The sequence below is a fragment of the Hakea prostrata genome, chromosome 5, assembly GCF_041222555.1.
Source record: "Hakea prostrata isolate BN-2017 chromosome 5, UWA_Hpros_2, whole genome shotgun sequence".
Taxonomy (NCBI): domain Eukaryota; kingdom Viridiplantae; phylum Streptophyta; class Magnoliopsida; order Proteales; family Proteaceae; genus Hakea; species Hakea prostrata.
The window spans coordinates 14,793,950-14,808,187 of NC_142604.1; the positions used below are offsets into that span (position 1 = coordinate 14,793,950).

The 14,238-nt window shown below is 36.5% G+C and overlaps 3 protein-coding genes across 3 annotated transcripts; all 3 read right to left on the minus strand.

Moving 5' to 3' along the window:
- Positions 1 to 1,875: 1,875 nt before the first annotated feature.
- On the minus strand, positions 1,876 to 2,346 carry LOC149015352 (uncharacterized). The gene has a single exon (XM_089156519.1). It carries the CDS (start codon positions 2,344 to 2,346, stop codon positions 1,876 to 1,878), a length of 471 nt encoding a protein of 156 aa, XP_089012645.1.
- Positions 2,347 to 4,021: 1,675 nt separating this feature from the next.
- Positions 4,022 to 4,871, minus strand: LOC149015353 (SKP1-like protein 1B). Its single transcript, XM_089155941.1, has 2 exons — positions 4,584 to 4,871; positions 4,022 to 4,195 (listed from the first exon to the last, which is right to left on the minus strand). The coding sequence occupies exons 1-2, from the start codon at positions 4,869 to 4,871 to the stop codon at positions 4,022 to 4,024; spliced, it is 462 nt and encodes a 153-aa protein (XP_089012067.1).
- A 3,529-nt stretch (positions 4,872 to 8,400) lies between these two features.
- Positions 8,401 to 12,391, minus strand: LOC149015354 (glycerate dehydrogenase HPR, peroxisomal-like). Its single transcript, XM_089155325.1, has 13 exons — positions 11,833 to 12,391; positions 11,646 to 11,729; positions 11,406 to 11,546; positions 11,039 to 11,160; positions 10,853 to 10,934; positions 10,563 to 10,635; positions 10,402 to 10,493; positions 10,125 to 10,199; positions 9,927 to 10,034; positions 9,753 to 9,830; positions 9,498 to 9,542; positions 9,271 to 9,385; positions 8,401 to 9,189 (listed from the first exon to the last, which is right to left on the minus strand). The coding sequence occupies exons 1-13, from the start codon at positions 12,154 to 12,156 to the stop codon at positions 9,167 to 9,169; spliced, it is 1,362 nt and encodes a 453-aa protein (XP_089011451.1). The 5' UTR covers positions 12,157 to 12,391; the 3' UTR covers positions 8,401 to 9,166.
- Positions 12,392 to 14,238: the final 1,847 nt, after the last annotated feature.

A 14,238-nucleotide genomic window follows, 5' to 3' on the forward strand; every position in this document is an offset into this window, starting at 1 on the left:
TCAAACCCTCCTTCATTACCTAATTCCCAAATTCCAAAATCCCTGGTTCTACCGATTCTAAATCTTTATTTTTCAAACCCTAGTTGAAGATTAGGAAATGAAAATTAATGGGTGGAACGTAATCTCCAACTAGTCGAGTCGAGAGCGAAAGAGAGGAACCAGAACATAGAAGAGTGTAACCAAGAGGATAGTTTGAAATCGACCGAGAAAAGCATCTGCAACGAAAGCTCCAAACAGAGGAAGTGAGACAAACCGGCCCAGGTATTAACGTTCACCGCTGCCATCACCTCGACTGCTGAAGTGGTCCCGTGAGGTAAGTAATCAGGTTGGAACTAATTCCATTACAAGAAAACCTCTCTGCGATCTCAAATCCTAAGAAATCCAGAAAAGAAATTCTCATTAATTGAAGATTCCTAATCATTTCTCAATTGATCGAAACGAAACAAAGAAATAGAAAGAAAGAGAAAGGAAATGAAAGGAAATGAAATTAATCAACATTTACCAATGATGAAAACGAAACTCCATCGCTGCCTTTAGATCTAATGCCGCTTTAAATCTAATCGCCGGTTGACCTAGTAATAGACCCCAACCCAAGAGAAGAATGATCCCAGTTAGCTTTGTTTCGACGAGAAAAAAACCTTATTAATCATTTCTCAATTGAGCAAACGAAACAAAAAGAAAGAGAAAGGAAATGAAATTAATCAACATTTATTGATGATGAAAACGGATCTCCATCGCCGTTTGAGACAACCCGGCTGACCCCTTCTAACCTTTAACCGTTTCTGATAACAGAGATTTGGGAATCGGGTAATAGAGAAAGGTCTGATTTTGTAAATTAATAACTTTTAATCCCGTAAAATGTAAAAAAAAAAATTTAATTTAAAAAAAAAAAAAAAAAAAGGACAAATTCGTCCAAGAAGCGATAATTTGTCCTTAAATTGACTTTTTCCATATTACAGGGGAGGCAGATGTAAAGTTTCAGTTTTTTTGGACTAAAAATGACATACACTAAACCTCGGGGGTCCAGATGAAAATTAACCCTTTTTTTATGGTATGTCCTAGAAGATCTATCAGGGTTAGATGAGAATGATGCTGAAGGGATGATATATTATCGTATGAAAATTTTTTTTTTTTTTTTTTTTTGGTCCTAATATAAAGCTGCCTTTTCCAAAAAAATTAAAAAGTTTATCCCGCTTGCTTTTAGCTCATCCTCAGCATCTTGCTCCATTAGATAATCTATCTCCTCTAAAAGTGAAGAAGATTCCATAAGATTCTATTGGTTGACCATAGTAGGTTTTCTTGCACTCATACTATATTGAATAAAATATCTTCAACAATTACAACAAAAAATTACTACAGGATCTTTTCAAAATAACATTAAAACAACGTCTAATTAGGGTCAAAACTTTGGACTTCATGCAATATTTTTTTTCTTTTCCAAGGAAAAAATTTAAAACCATTTTCAACTAGAATGAAAATTCAATGAAATTCCTATTCATACTCGATGAATCTAGACCGAAGATTGCTTAAGGAGTGGAGTGTACGAAGGCATGATTGTTAGATTACTCTTTGAGAGGTAAATTAATTTGGTTAAACCTTGGTTTTGATGTTCTAGGTAGTTTTCACTTGACATTGATGCAGAACCTGATTCATACTACACCAAGTAAGTTAGGCTTGTCTAGGGTTAGGGTTGTTGCTCTTGCTTGAATTGCATCTCAAATTTTATATTCTTATTATTGATTATAGAGAAAATTACATACATAACCCTAAATTTGTAAACTATTACATTTAGGCTCCCTAAGATTTTTTTGGTAAAGGGTGCTTTTTATTAAACTGGAAAAAAGAGGAAAAAAAAAAAAAAAAAAGGGGGAAATATTACATTCTGAGATACCATTTCCCCTTGGCGTCAGACTGAATAAGCTCAACTAGCCTATGGGGGAGGGCGGTAGGGCTCAAGCTTATCTCAGGAGAGAATCTTGTAAAGTTGGCGAGGAAGTCAGCACAATGGTTTGTTTCACGTAAATGGTGAAGGACAACACAATGTTGGAATGTCGATCGAAGGTTGGCAATATCTTCCACGAGGTTTAGAACTGCCCAAGGGGCACTTAACTGGCCAGTAACAATGTGGACTGCAAGTTGGGAATCAGACCACACCTGAATTTTAGTCGCACCATGTTGGTGAGCATGTGCTAACCCACATCTTATTGCCTCTAATTCCATCCTCAAAACGTTTGCAACAGGACTTCCACCAGCTACTGCAAAAATGACTTGACCAGTGGAAATTCTACCAATAGAACCATAACCACCACGCACCCCAGCGACAGAACCATCACAATTTACTGCCATCCATCCTAGTTGGGGTCTAATCCAGCAATGAAGCGAACTCCTACGATGATGGAATTAGACCTGAATACCCCATCTTTCAAAAACAACTCTGTTAACATAATTATCCTCCACATCGAAGTTACCTGTTGAGAAGCGCCGGCTGGTGTCTAAGAGAATACGATTCAGAATGGTAGAATAAGAGGTAGCCTCCTGACGGTGTATTCTGTAGTTTCTTGCCTGCCAGATGCGGTAGATAAAAGCTGTGAAGCTAAAGCAACGTACCCTGTGGACTAGAGAGGATCCTTGAAAGTGTGTCTGGACCCATTGTAACTCAGTGTGCCAAGAATCAGAAATTTGTCTGTGGAAGCCATTAAGATTAAAGATTTGTGTCCATATAGGCTTTGTGAAACCACATTTAAAAAATAAATGATCGATGGATTCGATGTCATTGCAACAGAAGATGCACCGTGAGTCAATATGAGCATCCTATGCTATGATGGTGTCCTTGGCAAGGAGTCATTCCTTGCATGCAAGCCAAGTAATGAAAGAGAAGCGAGGCTGGTTGGTAGAACACCACACTACTCTTGACCAGGGGGCCTCCAATTTGTGGTGACGGATTGTGTCCCAAGCAGACTTGAGAGATAAAACACCATTCGGTGTTGGGCACCAAATCAATCTGTCCTGAGCTTGCTGAGGGTGGAGGCGAAAGGCCTTGATGACATCCCATCGTTGACATAAGGTGATGTCAACAGTGTCGTCCTTCCATGTGCCGTCGGTATTTTGAATGGAAGCAACCTTGTCATCCGATTTACATCCCAAGGCTTCAGAGATAATAACACCCTCATTCCGGATAGGACCGCCAAGGGTCCATGGGTCATCCCATAAGAAAGTACCGAAACCATCTTTGAGAACAATGCAAGTGTGGGGAAGAGTAAGGCAAGCCTTGAGGATGCACTTGAAAGAATAAGAGCATTGAGTTGGCAACTCTAGACTCCAGATAGAACATTTCGAAAGCCATCTGTGGTGAATAAATGATGTCCAATAGCGAGAGCGATCTGAAGCCAACACCCAAACATGCTTCATCAAATTAGCTTGGTTCCAGTCATGAAGCCTCTTGAGACCTAAGCCTCCTTCATGCTTTGGAGCCTCATTAAGATTTATTATACTAAAAATATCTCCATATGCCTACCTCCCTAAGATTTATTATACTAAAAATTTCTCCATATGCCTAACACCATTATTATTAGTTATAAATACAAAAAGACATAAGTAACCATGCTAAATCTTCTTATAAGTGAGAAATTTGAAAAAGTACTTCAATGGTTGTTATTCTTTCAAAATTTTAATATATTTGTGTGTAAGTTTTGATATATTTGTGAGGCTTTAGATGGTGTGCAAGCCATTTATAAAGTCCATAAGATCTTAATTCTTATGAATGTGTTTTTACTTAAAGAATTAGCAGTGTTTAAAAGGACGGCAGGGATCTAAGCCAGAAATAGAGGTTTAAATAACACACTTAAAATCGGTTAATGAACAAACTGTTATAAGTACACTTAATAGTTCGAAGTCTTTCTAACTATACTAGCGGCTGATAACTAGTAAATCCAGAACGCAGAAGAAAAAAACAGCTATTAAACCGATGGCCGTTTTAACAAAATTTTCTACTTCATATCCAGCCAGCATCCTTCGAAGAATCTCATTCAAAGGCCCACCTGTTCTCATTTCGGACCTGCTCCTCTTCCTCAGGTGTGAAGTCATTTTTTATGTCGAATGTTTTCCGAATCTCTTCTGGACTTTTACCTTTAATCATATCCGCAATTGTCTGGCATATTAGATCAAACAGGCTCTGGATTTCCAAATAGTTGGCTGCCTGCAATCGAAAATTATAATCATCATCTATATTTTTTTAGCTGTGAATGAAAAACGCGGTAATCCTAGAGTGTATGTTAAAAGCAAAGAATGAATGACTGTATCGATAATTTTTACCAGTGATGAAGAACCAGACATTTTCTTTCTACGGAAACCCTAGATTAGCCAAATAAATACTACTAGGATTGCCCAACAGGAAAAAGAAACAAAATGCAACAATAAATATCTACACACCCTAAACGTACAGGTAATGAGAAAGATAACTTCAGGGCCTCAAGAACCTAATAACCCACCATAATAAACCATGAAAACCAATCAAAAACTTTATGAAACACCACTGCAAACAATCTGCAAAACCCTATAAGAAAAGCTTATGGAAAAATCCTTACCAGTACGAGTTCAAAGAGTGTATTCTGATCAACCTTGACAAACTCCTCGTCAAAGCTCCTGAGTTCGTTGTCAAGATTTGGATCACTGGAATTGGGAGCTGCAACATGCGTCTTACAGTATTCAATCACCTTCGTTAATATCTTAGCAGTGACATTGGGCAAGGGGAACATAGTGGCTGTGGAATCTTCATCGATCATGCATTTAAGAGTCTGCGACTTAGAGGCAACAGCACTGTCGACCTCAAAGAATTCCCCATCGGAACTCGTTAGGGTTACCTTAGAAGACATAGTTTCTTAACTGAAAAACGAGAAACCAAAATCTTAGACGAAGAAGGAAGGAAAGCAAAGCCTTGGACGAAGAGGGAAAGAAAGCAAAACAACGGAATAAGATATCAGGTAAAGAAGGCGAGTTCCTTATTTATAGATCTCCTCGCCGGCTGGAGAGACCTTTTCACAATAAAATAAAGATTTCTTTTGTATTTTTCTATTTTAAAATTCCTTTTATAGTGACTGTTAAGAGTTTTTTATTTTTTGGGTAAAGACTTTCAACCAAATAAAGACTGTTAGGGTTTTATCTTAATGATTTTAAGGGTAGTTTTTATTTGAATCACTTGAGTTTTCATTTTAAAAGAAATATATATTACATTTGCCTTTCCCGTTTTATTCCAAAAGGCCAAGCAGCGGTTAATATTATACCCATTTTGATCTAATATATAGTTTATATTAAAAGGATAAGCTTGAGTTGTAATCAAAGTTTTGAATTTACAAATTAAGTCCTTAATTGCAACTTTCCATTCTCATTGAACAAGAAAACCCTAATTTGAAGAATACCTATTAGGGACAAAAACATACATTGATGAAGAATTCTACAGGCAAAAAAATCATTCAATTACTTTTCCTTTCTTTGTTTAAGAAGAGACTTCTACTGTGTAATGTTACTTCCATGAAATCTCAGCAGCTGAAACCTTTGACTCTCATTCTCCGCCTCTTTTTCCTCCCATTTCGGTAAACAACTCTCTAAAGGATGCTTTCATCTCTCCTCCCACGATCAGGTCAACTTGACCATTTTACCCTTCCGTATTACGGCCATGGCACCTCCGGATTTTTTTGAAATTTTAAAATATACCTATATTTTGTGTTATTTCTCTCACTTTAAATGTGAAATACCACTATTTGGCCCCCTCCAAAAATTAAAAATAAAAATTTAAGATAAAGATAATGGATATAAATGTCATTCTTAATCATTATCTAATGGTTATCATTAAATCTTTAGATTTAAGGAATAAAAAGTTAAATTTTAATTAAAAACTAATTCACGATCCATGAATTTCTCCATATATATTCTCTCATATTTTCATTCCTATTTATTCTTTCATGAATCTCCTTTTTTATTCCTATTTTTTCTCTTTATTTTTTCTCACACGTCTCATAAAATATTAGAGTAGTTAACAAACATTGGAATTTTTCTAAATCTTCTCCACAGTTATCATGTATTCACTCTCTCTTTTTCAAATTATTCATCTCTCTCACACACTCATGATTTTTCTAGTATTCTTTTCAGAAAGTATACTTTTTTTTTCTTTCTCCTAAATTTGCTACTAATAGCAATTTCAGCCATTGATTTTAACTTGAAGTGTTTATCCCATATTTAGTTTATAGACTTCAAATCTAACTTTTCTCTATAATTCCCCCCCCCCCCTCAATTTCTTTTTCACCTTTTTATTTCATGATTTTTTAAAGTTTTCCTCCCACAATTTTAGGCCTTACTTTATTTTAATATATTTTTTATAATTGTATTATCTATATTTTAGTCCTCCTATTAATTTACCTAAATTTTACTGTGGACCCCACGTCAAAATATAATAAAAGATTCTGAGATGGAACCCACAATGGGTCCGCATTGGCGGACGTATATTCGCCCCCCATGTTCACAAAAAGAATCATGTTACTACTGGTCGATAGACTGCCAATCAACCGATTGGTTCCGAGACAATCGATTGGCTAGTTACTGATTTGAAACTTATAAGTGAAAATTGACATAAAAGGGACCCAACTGCCCTTAGAAGTTGCCCTAAAGCCTACATAAAATTCTTACTCTATTTTAAAGGCTTGAATAAGGGAGAAAGGGAGACTATAGGCAAGGAAGCTACAATCTAACTCTTAGAACTCCAAGAACTACTGGGAACTCTGCAATAAACTTCAAATTAGGTATATCTCTCAGCCGTCTACCTCCATGTATAATTTATGTTAAATTTGGTGAAGTGTAGACGTAGGAACTATTGGATGGGATTAAATGGGGGATAATCATGAGGATCATGAAAGTGGGGAATTGTACGTCAATCTCCTCACCAAGGTCCAAAGGAGAACATGAAGAGCCTCAAATTGCCGTAATAACAGCAACAAAGAACCCCCAAGACCAAGTTTAGAATCATAAAAGGGATTATCAAAGAATAATCTTGCATGCTAATGTTTTTATACTCGATCAATGGGCTAATTAAGCTTAATAACTATAGAAATGGTGGATTAGAAGTCAAGGTGAAGTCCAGTAGAACTTAAGGGTTAAACCCTCCCCTCCAAAAAAAAAAAATTCGGATGTAGTCATGGGCAGCAATACAAGCCGGCCTATCGACTGGCTGGTCGGTTGCCAATTGGTCGATTGGCCACCTAGTCAATCAACTGCCTACTATTGTAAAGCCAATTTGAGTTATAGAAGAGTAGAGAATGTCTAGACACATTTAGAAATATTTGAACATCACTTTTAAGGAATAACATAGTGAATTGGGAGGATCTTTCAGAGGTGGCACCTCAGTAAAAGTGAATTCTACACTACAACAATGTGAGGGGAGTTAAATGGTAGACTCTAAGTTGCTTATGTAAGATCAGTTAGAGAAATTCTTTTTCTTTTTTAGTAGTAGGATAGGATAGTATGATATCATAAGAAGTCAAGAATTCAAGTTTCCTTGGTGTCACCATCCCATGCATTTTGTTTTGTTTTCACTGTTAATTAGCGCTGGGTCAAGTAAAACAGGGTTAACCCAAACCTTATCAAGATAAACCAGGACAGGTTGGGCTTATAAGAACAATGAAAGAGTAGGTTTTGGGCTTGGGGTTCTCAAACATTGGCAACATTGGGTCTAGATTTGGAGGGTTTAGGTCCCTAGAATAGGGTTTGGTTTGGATTAGCCCGACCCAACGTGGCCCGTAGACACCCTTACTGAATAAGAAATCTCCTCTTGGCTGGTTGTTCTTTCTCATGTCAATGTTATAGTCATACTGGTATAGTCTCTCTATTCCTTATCAGGAGGGGGTGAAAGCATATTGTCTTTTATTTTCTATCATATGTAATTTTTTCTTTTTTGTTGTATCTAAGGTTCATCCGGACTACCTTTGCCGCACCTTGATTACATCCTCAGGGGGGGTCCTTTGTCGTCTGCAAGAGTCAAACCCATGACTTCTCCATTGAGAAGTATGGATCTTACCACTCTACCAAGCCTACATTGACACCATATGTAATATATTCATTTACTTGGAATTCACACGTAAATCTTGGATTGCGAATTTTGACCATATGGATTTCGATTAGCGAATAATTTACCAGATTATGAAAGAAATTATTATTATTACCAGGAAAAAGCTAGCAGCTAGGTAGACATTCCCAATGACAAACCATTCGATTAATCTAGAAAGAAAAAAAAAATTCATTTAAAAATAAATAAGACTAAATATTAATATTATTCTTAAGGTAAGGCCTGATAGTCTCTCAGACTCTACTTGTCCAAAAGCCTTGAGTTCACCCTTTTTATTCTTATTATTTTGAATTTAACATCAATAAAACCTCCATTTTCCATGCAGGCGTTAAGCTCTAACACTGATTTCATGCACCAATGCATACAGGTTCTTTAATCTTGTTGAGTTGTTAGACAGTAGCCCAGCATGCTTGCTACAATGCATACTAAAAAAACTTGTATGTTCGATTATGTGAGCTGAACTCAATCCAGCAAACTGGTTGTTCAACGCATCTTTGAATACAGTAAACACTAATATTTGGTTACAGGAGCTGAAGTCAAAACAATGCTGAAAATGTTGCCTTAACACTAAATAAGATGAAGCCTCAAGAACAGAACTTATTGCCTCACAGCAAACTAAGATGAGACTATCCAGCACTCCAGCAATGGTTTAATCATTTTGCATTCACAGCATCAGTAGACTATCCAGAAACATTGGCTGTACTAGACATTAACAAACTATGTCTTTGCTACAATAATTAATAAGATGAGACATATTGCATCAAAATGCATAAGACTAAGACTCCAGGTGGGGACTTACTACCATTTCTCATGCTGTCCAACAAAGATAGATTGAAAATGATGGAAGCTGAAGTGATCATATGTTGGAAAAGTAAAGAAGCCATATTGCACTTCAAGAGAACTACTAGACATGGCTGATTTGGATATTGTATATGAAGAGAGACTCCTTTGACGGTTTCACCAAAACTGAAGGGCTCCGTCAAAAGAGAAGATGCCCCCATTCCCATGCACCACAAACAATCACTATTTGGCACCAAAAAGGTAAATGCATGTGGCTTAAAGCTTTGAAACAGTTAAACCTGCAAGAAGAAAGCAGATTCAGTAAACCTCAAAATCTGTAAAATCTACAAAATTTATGAATCTCAAAGCCTAATTTGTACCTAAGGCCTTTGCATTTAAAATGCTTGGACAAGCAGCTGGTGGTGGGGAGTTCTCATTAAGAAATGGTTCTACTCGGTTCGGATCTGACCAAACTGGGTATCCTTTAATTTTTCCCTGTAATAAACAAAAAATGTGCTTTTGTACATTAACAACACAAATCATAAAATTACAGTTTAATTTCATCAAACTTGAGTAGAGTATTCCAATTGCTATTCTTGTGAAATACCAGAACATTCAGAGCCGCCAGTGTTGCCATCCCTTCACGAGTCCACTACAAGAACCAAAAAAAGGAGATGATTTATATTCAAAGTTGAGCAGCACATAAAGGATTTCACATATAAATCATGTATATCAGTAACGTGATTGCAGAACTATCCTGTCCAAAGTTGAGAAGGCATTTGATAATTATATGGCTCAGTTGTACAAAAGGAAAGTCTGAGATGTACCTATCTGCAAAAAGAATTGTTAGTATCCCTCTTACCTTGGAAGCAGATGCAATATGAGGTACTACAACAGCGTTTTTCAAGTCAGCAAGTCCATGCTTCATGAAAGGCTCATCCTATTGAAAAAGCCACAAACATTAGGGGTTGAGAACAAAAAAAGACATGGAATTTTGACCTGAACAAAGAATCAAACTCAAGGACATGGGAGTCACCTCATAGACATCAAGACCAACTCTAAACATAGGGTTCTCTTTTAGATGCTCAACCAGAGCTTCTTCATCAACCACAGGGCCCCTACTACAGTTCACAAGGATCGCTTCCTGTAAAGAATATTGTTTGTCTCTCTAAATTTATATGTTGCTCATACTCAGTTGAATCTTGGGAAAAAGTAGTCTGTATGGATAACTCACCTTTTTCATCGTTGAGAGCCTCTCTTTGTTGATCAGATGGTAAGTAGTTTTGTCCAACACAGGATGAAGACTTATCTGTAAAGAGCATCAACAAGACCATTTTATTAGAATTGGATTATCTGATTTTAGATTATTGGAAGAGCCCCAGCAGTGCAAGTTTAACACTACGGACATCTAAGTGTAAAAATATAAGCACATTGATTGATTATCTAATATACATCTTGAATACTTGTAACATTTTAAATGTCCCAGTTGAGCACCAGATATTAGTCCTCACCAAATCAGCCTCACGGAGCAGCTCTTCCATTGTAGATGCTCTTTTCCAAGTGACAGGCTTTTCACCATTTGCTTTCAGAAATTCTCCATAAGCTGCAGAAGAGAAGCAAATAAGCTCCAACCAAGATATATCAGGAAACAAGTACAACTAAACTTTCATACCTGAAACAAACTTTTCTAGCTGAGTTGCTGGGTATAGATCATAGTAAATTAGGTTCATTTTGAAACCCTCAATCTGTCAAAGAAAAACATTGTCTTTAAAAGATCATCTTGACAAATAATAGAAAAGCAATAAAAGAGGCAGAAATATTACTTCGGTAAGCAGATAGGAAACCAAGCCATTTAGAAAATCACAAGGTCTGTTCAATAGAGGTGAAACAGGTTGCCAACCAATTTTAACCATGAAATTCTATTTTGATGGTCTAAAATTAATCATTCACTTCAAAGATTACCATCATTCTAGCATACGCAGATCCAATACGACCAGCTCCTATGACCCCCACGGTCTGTCCATTAAGTAAGTTCCCTACAAACCTATCCAGATAGGATCAAAGACTAAAATCATATAGTAGTACTTATCTTCTGTTTTTAGCAATTATTTTCATCCAACAACCCAGTGTTAAAGAATGTGATCTTACAGATGAGGAAGCCATCCATCATATAAACCGGCTCTCATGAACTCATCTGCTTCAACTATTCTTCTAGCTGCTGCAAGAGAAAGTGAAGCCGCTAACTCTGCTGTCGTCTCTGTAAGTACCCCCTAACAAACAAAAAGGGAATGAATTTCAAAACTCAAATATTCTATTCAACATCGAAGTGCAAATCAAGCATTAATCTAAGTTGACCTCCAATTCCTTTAATCAATCAACAAGGTAGTGCAACATATAATTTTCTAGCATCTTTCCACCAAAACACGAATGTATAAGTGAATATCTATGATAGAAATGTTGGTTAGACAAAAACACAAGTCTCAAACATGATAAATCCATCATACGAAAGACTTACAGGAGTATTTCCAACGGCAACTCCAAACTTAGTAGCTGCATCAAGGTCGACGTTGTTGTATCCAACAGCCATATTGCTGAAAGCTTTCCCTCCTGCTCTGCTCATTGCAGCGAACAACACCTCTCCCCAGTCTTCTGTCAGCTGAGACACAAATTTGAAATCAAGTGAAAAGTGAAACCCGAAACCATCACCAATCAAAGAAGAATAGAAGAAATCAGAGAGAGGATTAAGAAATTTAACCTGTCCGATTACTCCATCGCACTTATCCCCAATTAGAGCAACAATGTCCTCAACGGACAATATGGTTTTTTTCTGGGTGCATATCTGAAAGTGGAGATAAGCGAAGATCATCATCAATTTTTAAAACCCAGAAACAACAAGAGCAGGAGAATTCATAAATGAATTGACGAAGAAGAATATAAAATACTTCAACTCGGCAATTTTGATCGGTTAGGAGACGAATCCAACGGGTACCAGGCATCGATTTGGTGCTAATAACTCGGTATTTCCCATTTGGGTTCAACACCTCGACTGAAACGGACTCTGCCATGGAAGCTTGCGATCGAGTCTGAGAGCTGAGAGTTCGAGAACTGAGAGAAAAAGCTGGGACCAGAGCTTTTCTGAGAGTTTCTCCCTGTTTCATACACTCGTGGAAGTTTCGATATGACAACCTTCGGGCTATCATAGAAAATGACATTGAGATTTCCGAATGAAGCCGATTAGTTTGATAGAGTGGAAATCGAGAGAACATAAGGGAAAACGATGTTAACAATGGTAGAAATTGAATTAATAAGTTAGTTCTCGGGCACTGGATGATTCTTGTCTTTCTTTCTCAAACATGAATCACGAAAGATGGTGACTGCACGAACGACGAAGAAGAGGGAAGCAACTGAAAGAACATCTAGTTCGCTTGAATGGACGAAACGAAGATTCAATTAAAGAGAACAGATAAAGACAGGAAGGCTTCCCCAGGTAGAAACCAACCTCTCCCCCCTGAATCGAAAAAAGAAAAAAATATATATTATATTAAAAAATTTATCAATTGAACCTACAATAAAGTAAAAATATACTAAAGATGATTACAGATATAAGTAAATTATAGTTAAATATTTTAAAAGAACAACAATAATCTTAAATGAAAAGCTTTACACTTTACTTATTTCTTTATATTTTTTTGGGTAATTTTCATCTGGACCCCCCTGGAATTTAAAAGAGACTTTTCTCCCTCAAAAAAGTCAATTTAATAACAAATTATCACTTTTATGACAAATTTACCCTTATTCTTTTTTCTTTTTTTACATTTAGAGGGTTTAAAATTTATTAATTTACAAAATCAGACCCTCCTTCATTATCCGATTCCCAAGTCCTTAATTCTACCAATTCTAAATTCTCATTATCCAAATCTTAGTTGAAGATTAGAAAATGAAAATTAATAGATGAAACGTAATCAACTAGCTAGGATTTGGAAATAAGACAATGTGGAGTAACTGGAAAGTTACTGAGCAGTTCTACAAAAACTTGTTTTTCATTTTAGCGTTTTATCTGTAATGTTGCTTCCTCAATGTCACCACCACTCTTCATTCTCCCCAAGAGCCCTAGACTTAGCACCTGTATTCCTATCTTCTCCATCTTGTAAAACCTTAATACCGAAACACTAAAACCCACGGTGGATCACAGCCTACGACCGATGCCGAGACCAAGCAGCCGCAATCCAAAGAATTTCAAAAAGCTCCGTAGTCCAAATCCACTAAAAAAGTTTGTATCAAGAGAAATTCAGCTATATTAGATCAAGTCTAAACGAATTTCCGCACCGGCTCCTAGTTTCGCTTCATATATTTTATTTCCTTATCATCTATTCTTTTCTCCCTTTAAGACTATCGACCCCGCTCATCCTCTCTCTTTATTCTTCAAAATCCCATGTTTCTAAGACGACTCTTCTTCAATTGTTCTTCTCCATGGTTTGTTTCAACACCCCCCAAAGGCGCAAACGCCGCGTCGTTTCTACTTCTTTTGTGTGACTAATCTAATCTTTGTCCGCCTTTTCCTCTTCCTCTTGTTGGATTCCAGGCAATGAGATGGAAGATGTCAAATTCGAAGAGGTTGGTTGATTTTGTTTCATTACAAGTACGATAATATGCAACCACGCGTAGGATCATGGATCTTTGTCTTCTTTCGAAAGAAGTCGAACGGCCGATGTTGGTCATGGCTCCTGGTGAGATCTTCATCCCAAACTCACCGATCCAAATTTTCACCCATTAATTTTCATTTCGATTTGGATAATGAGGATTTAGAAATTGAGAATCGGGGATTGGGAATCGGGAATGAAGGAGGGTCTGATTTTGTAAATTAATAAATTTTAACCCCTTCAAATGTAAAAATTAAAAATTTTAAATTAAAAAAAATAGAATAAGGGCAAATTTGTCATAAAAGTGATAATTTGTCCTTAAATTGACTTTTTCTATAGTACAGGGGAGGCAGATGCAAAGTCTCAGTTTTTTTGGATTAAAAATGACATAAACCAAACCTCAGGGGGTCCAGATGAAAATTACTCTATTTTTTTTATCATTGTGACTTCTTTTTCTCTCAATTATAAATTCACACAAGGTTTGGAAGATGATTCTTGGATTTCAACCTTAGATGTGGGGGTAATGTTGGTAATGGATAAAATAAAATCTAATCGAGACTAAAGGTGATAGTAATAGAGGGTATGACTAATATATCACAAAATGACATAATATTAATCCAAAAAATAAAGAGAAGAATAAAAAATAAAAACCCTTAGAATCCAGATGAAAAGAGTTAATTCTACCCAAAAAAAACACATGGAAATAGC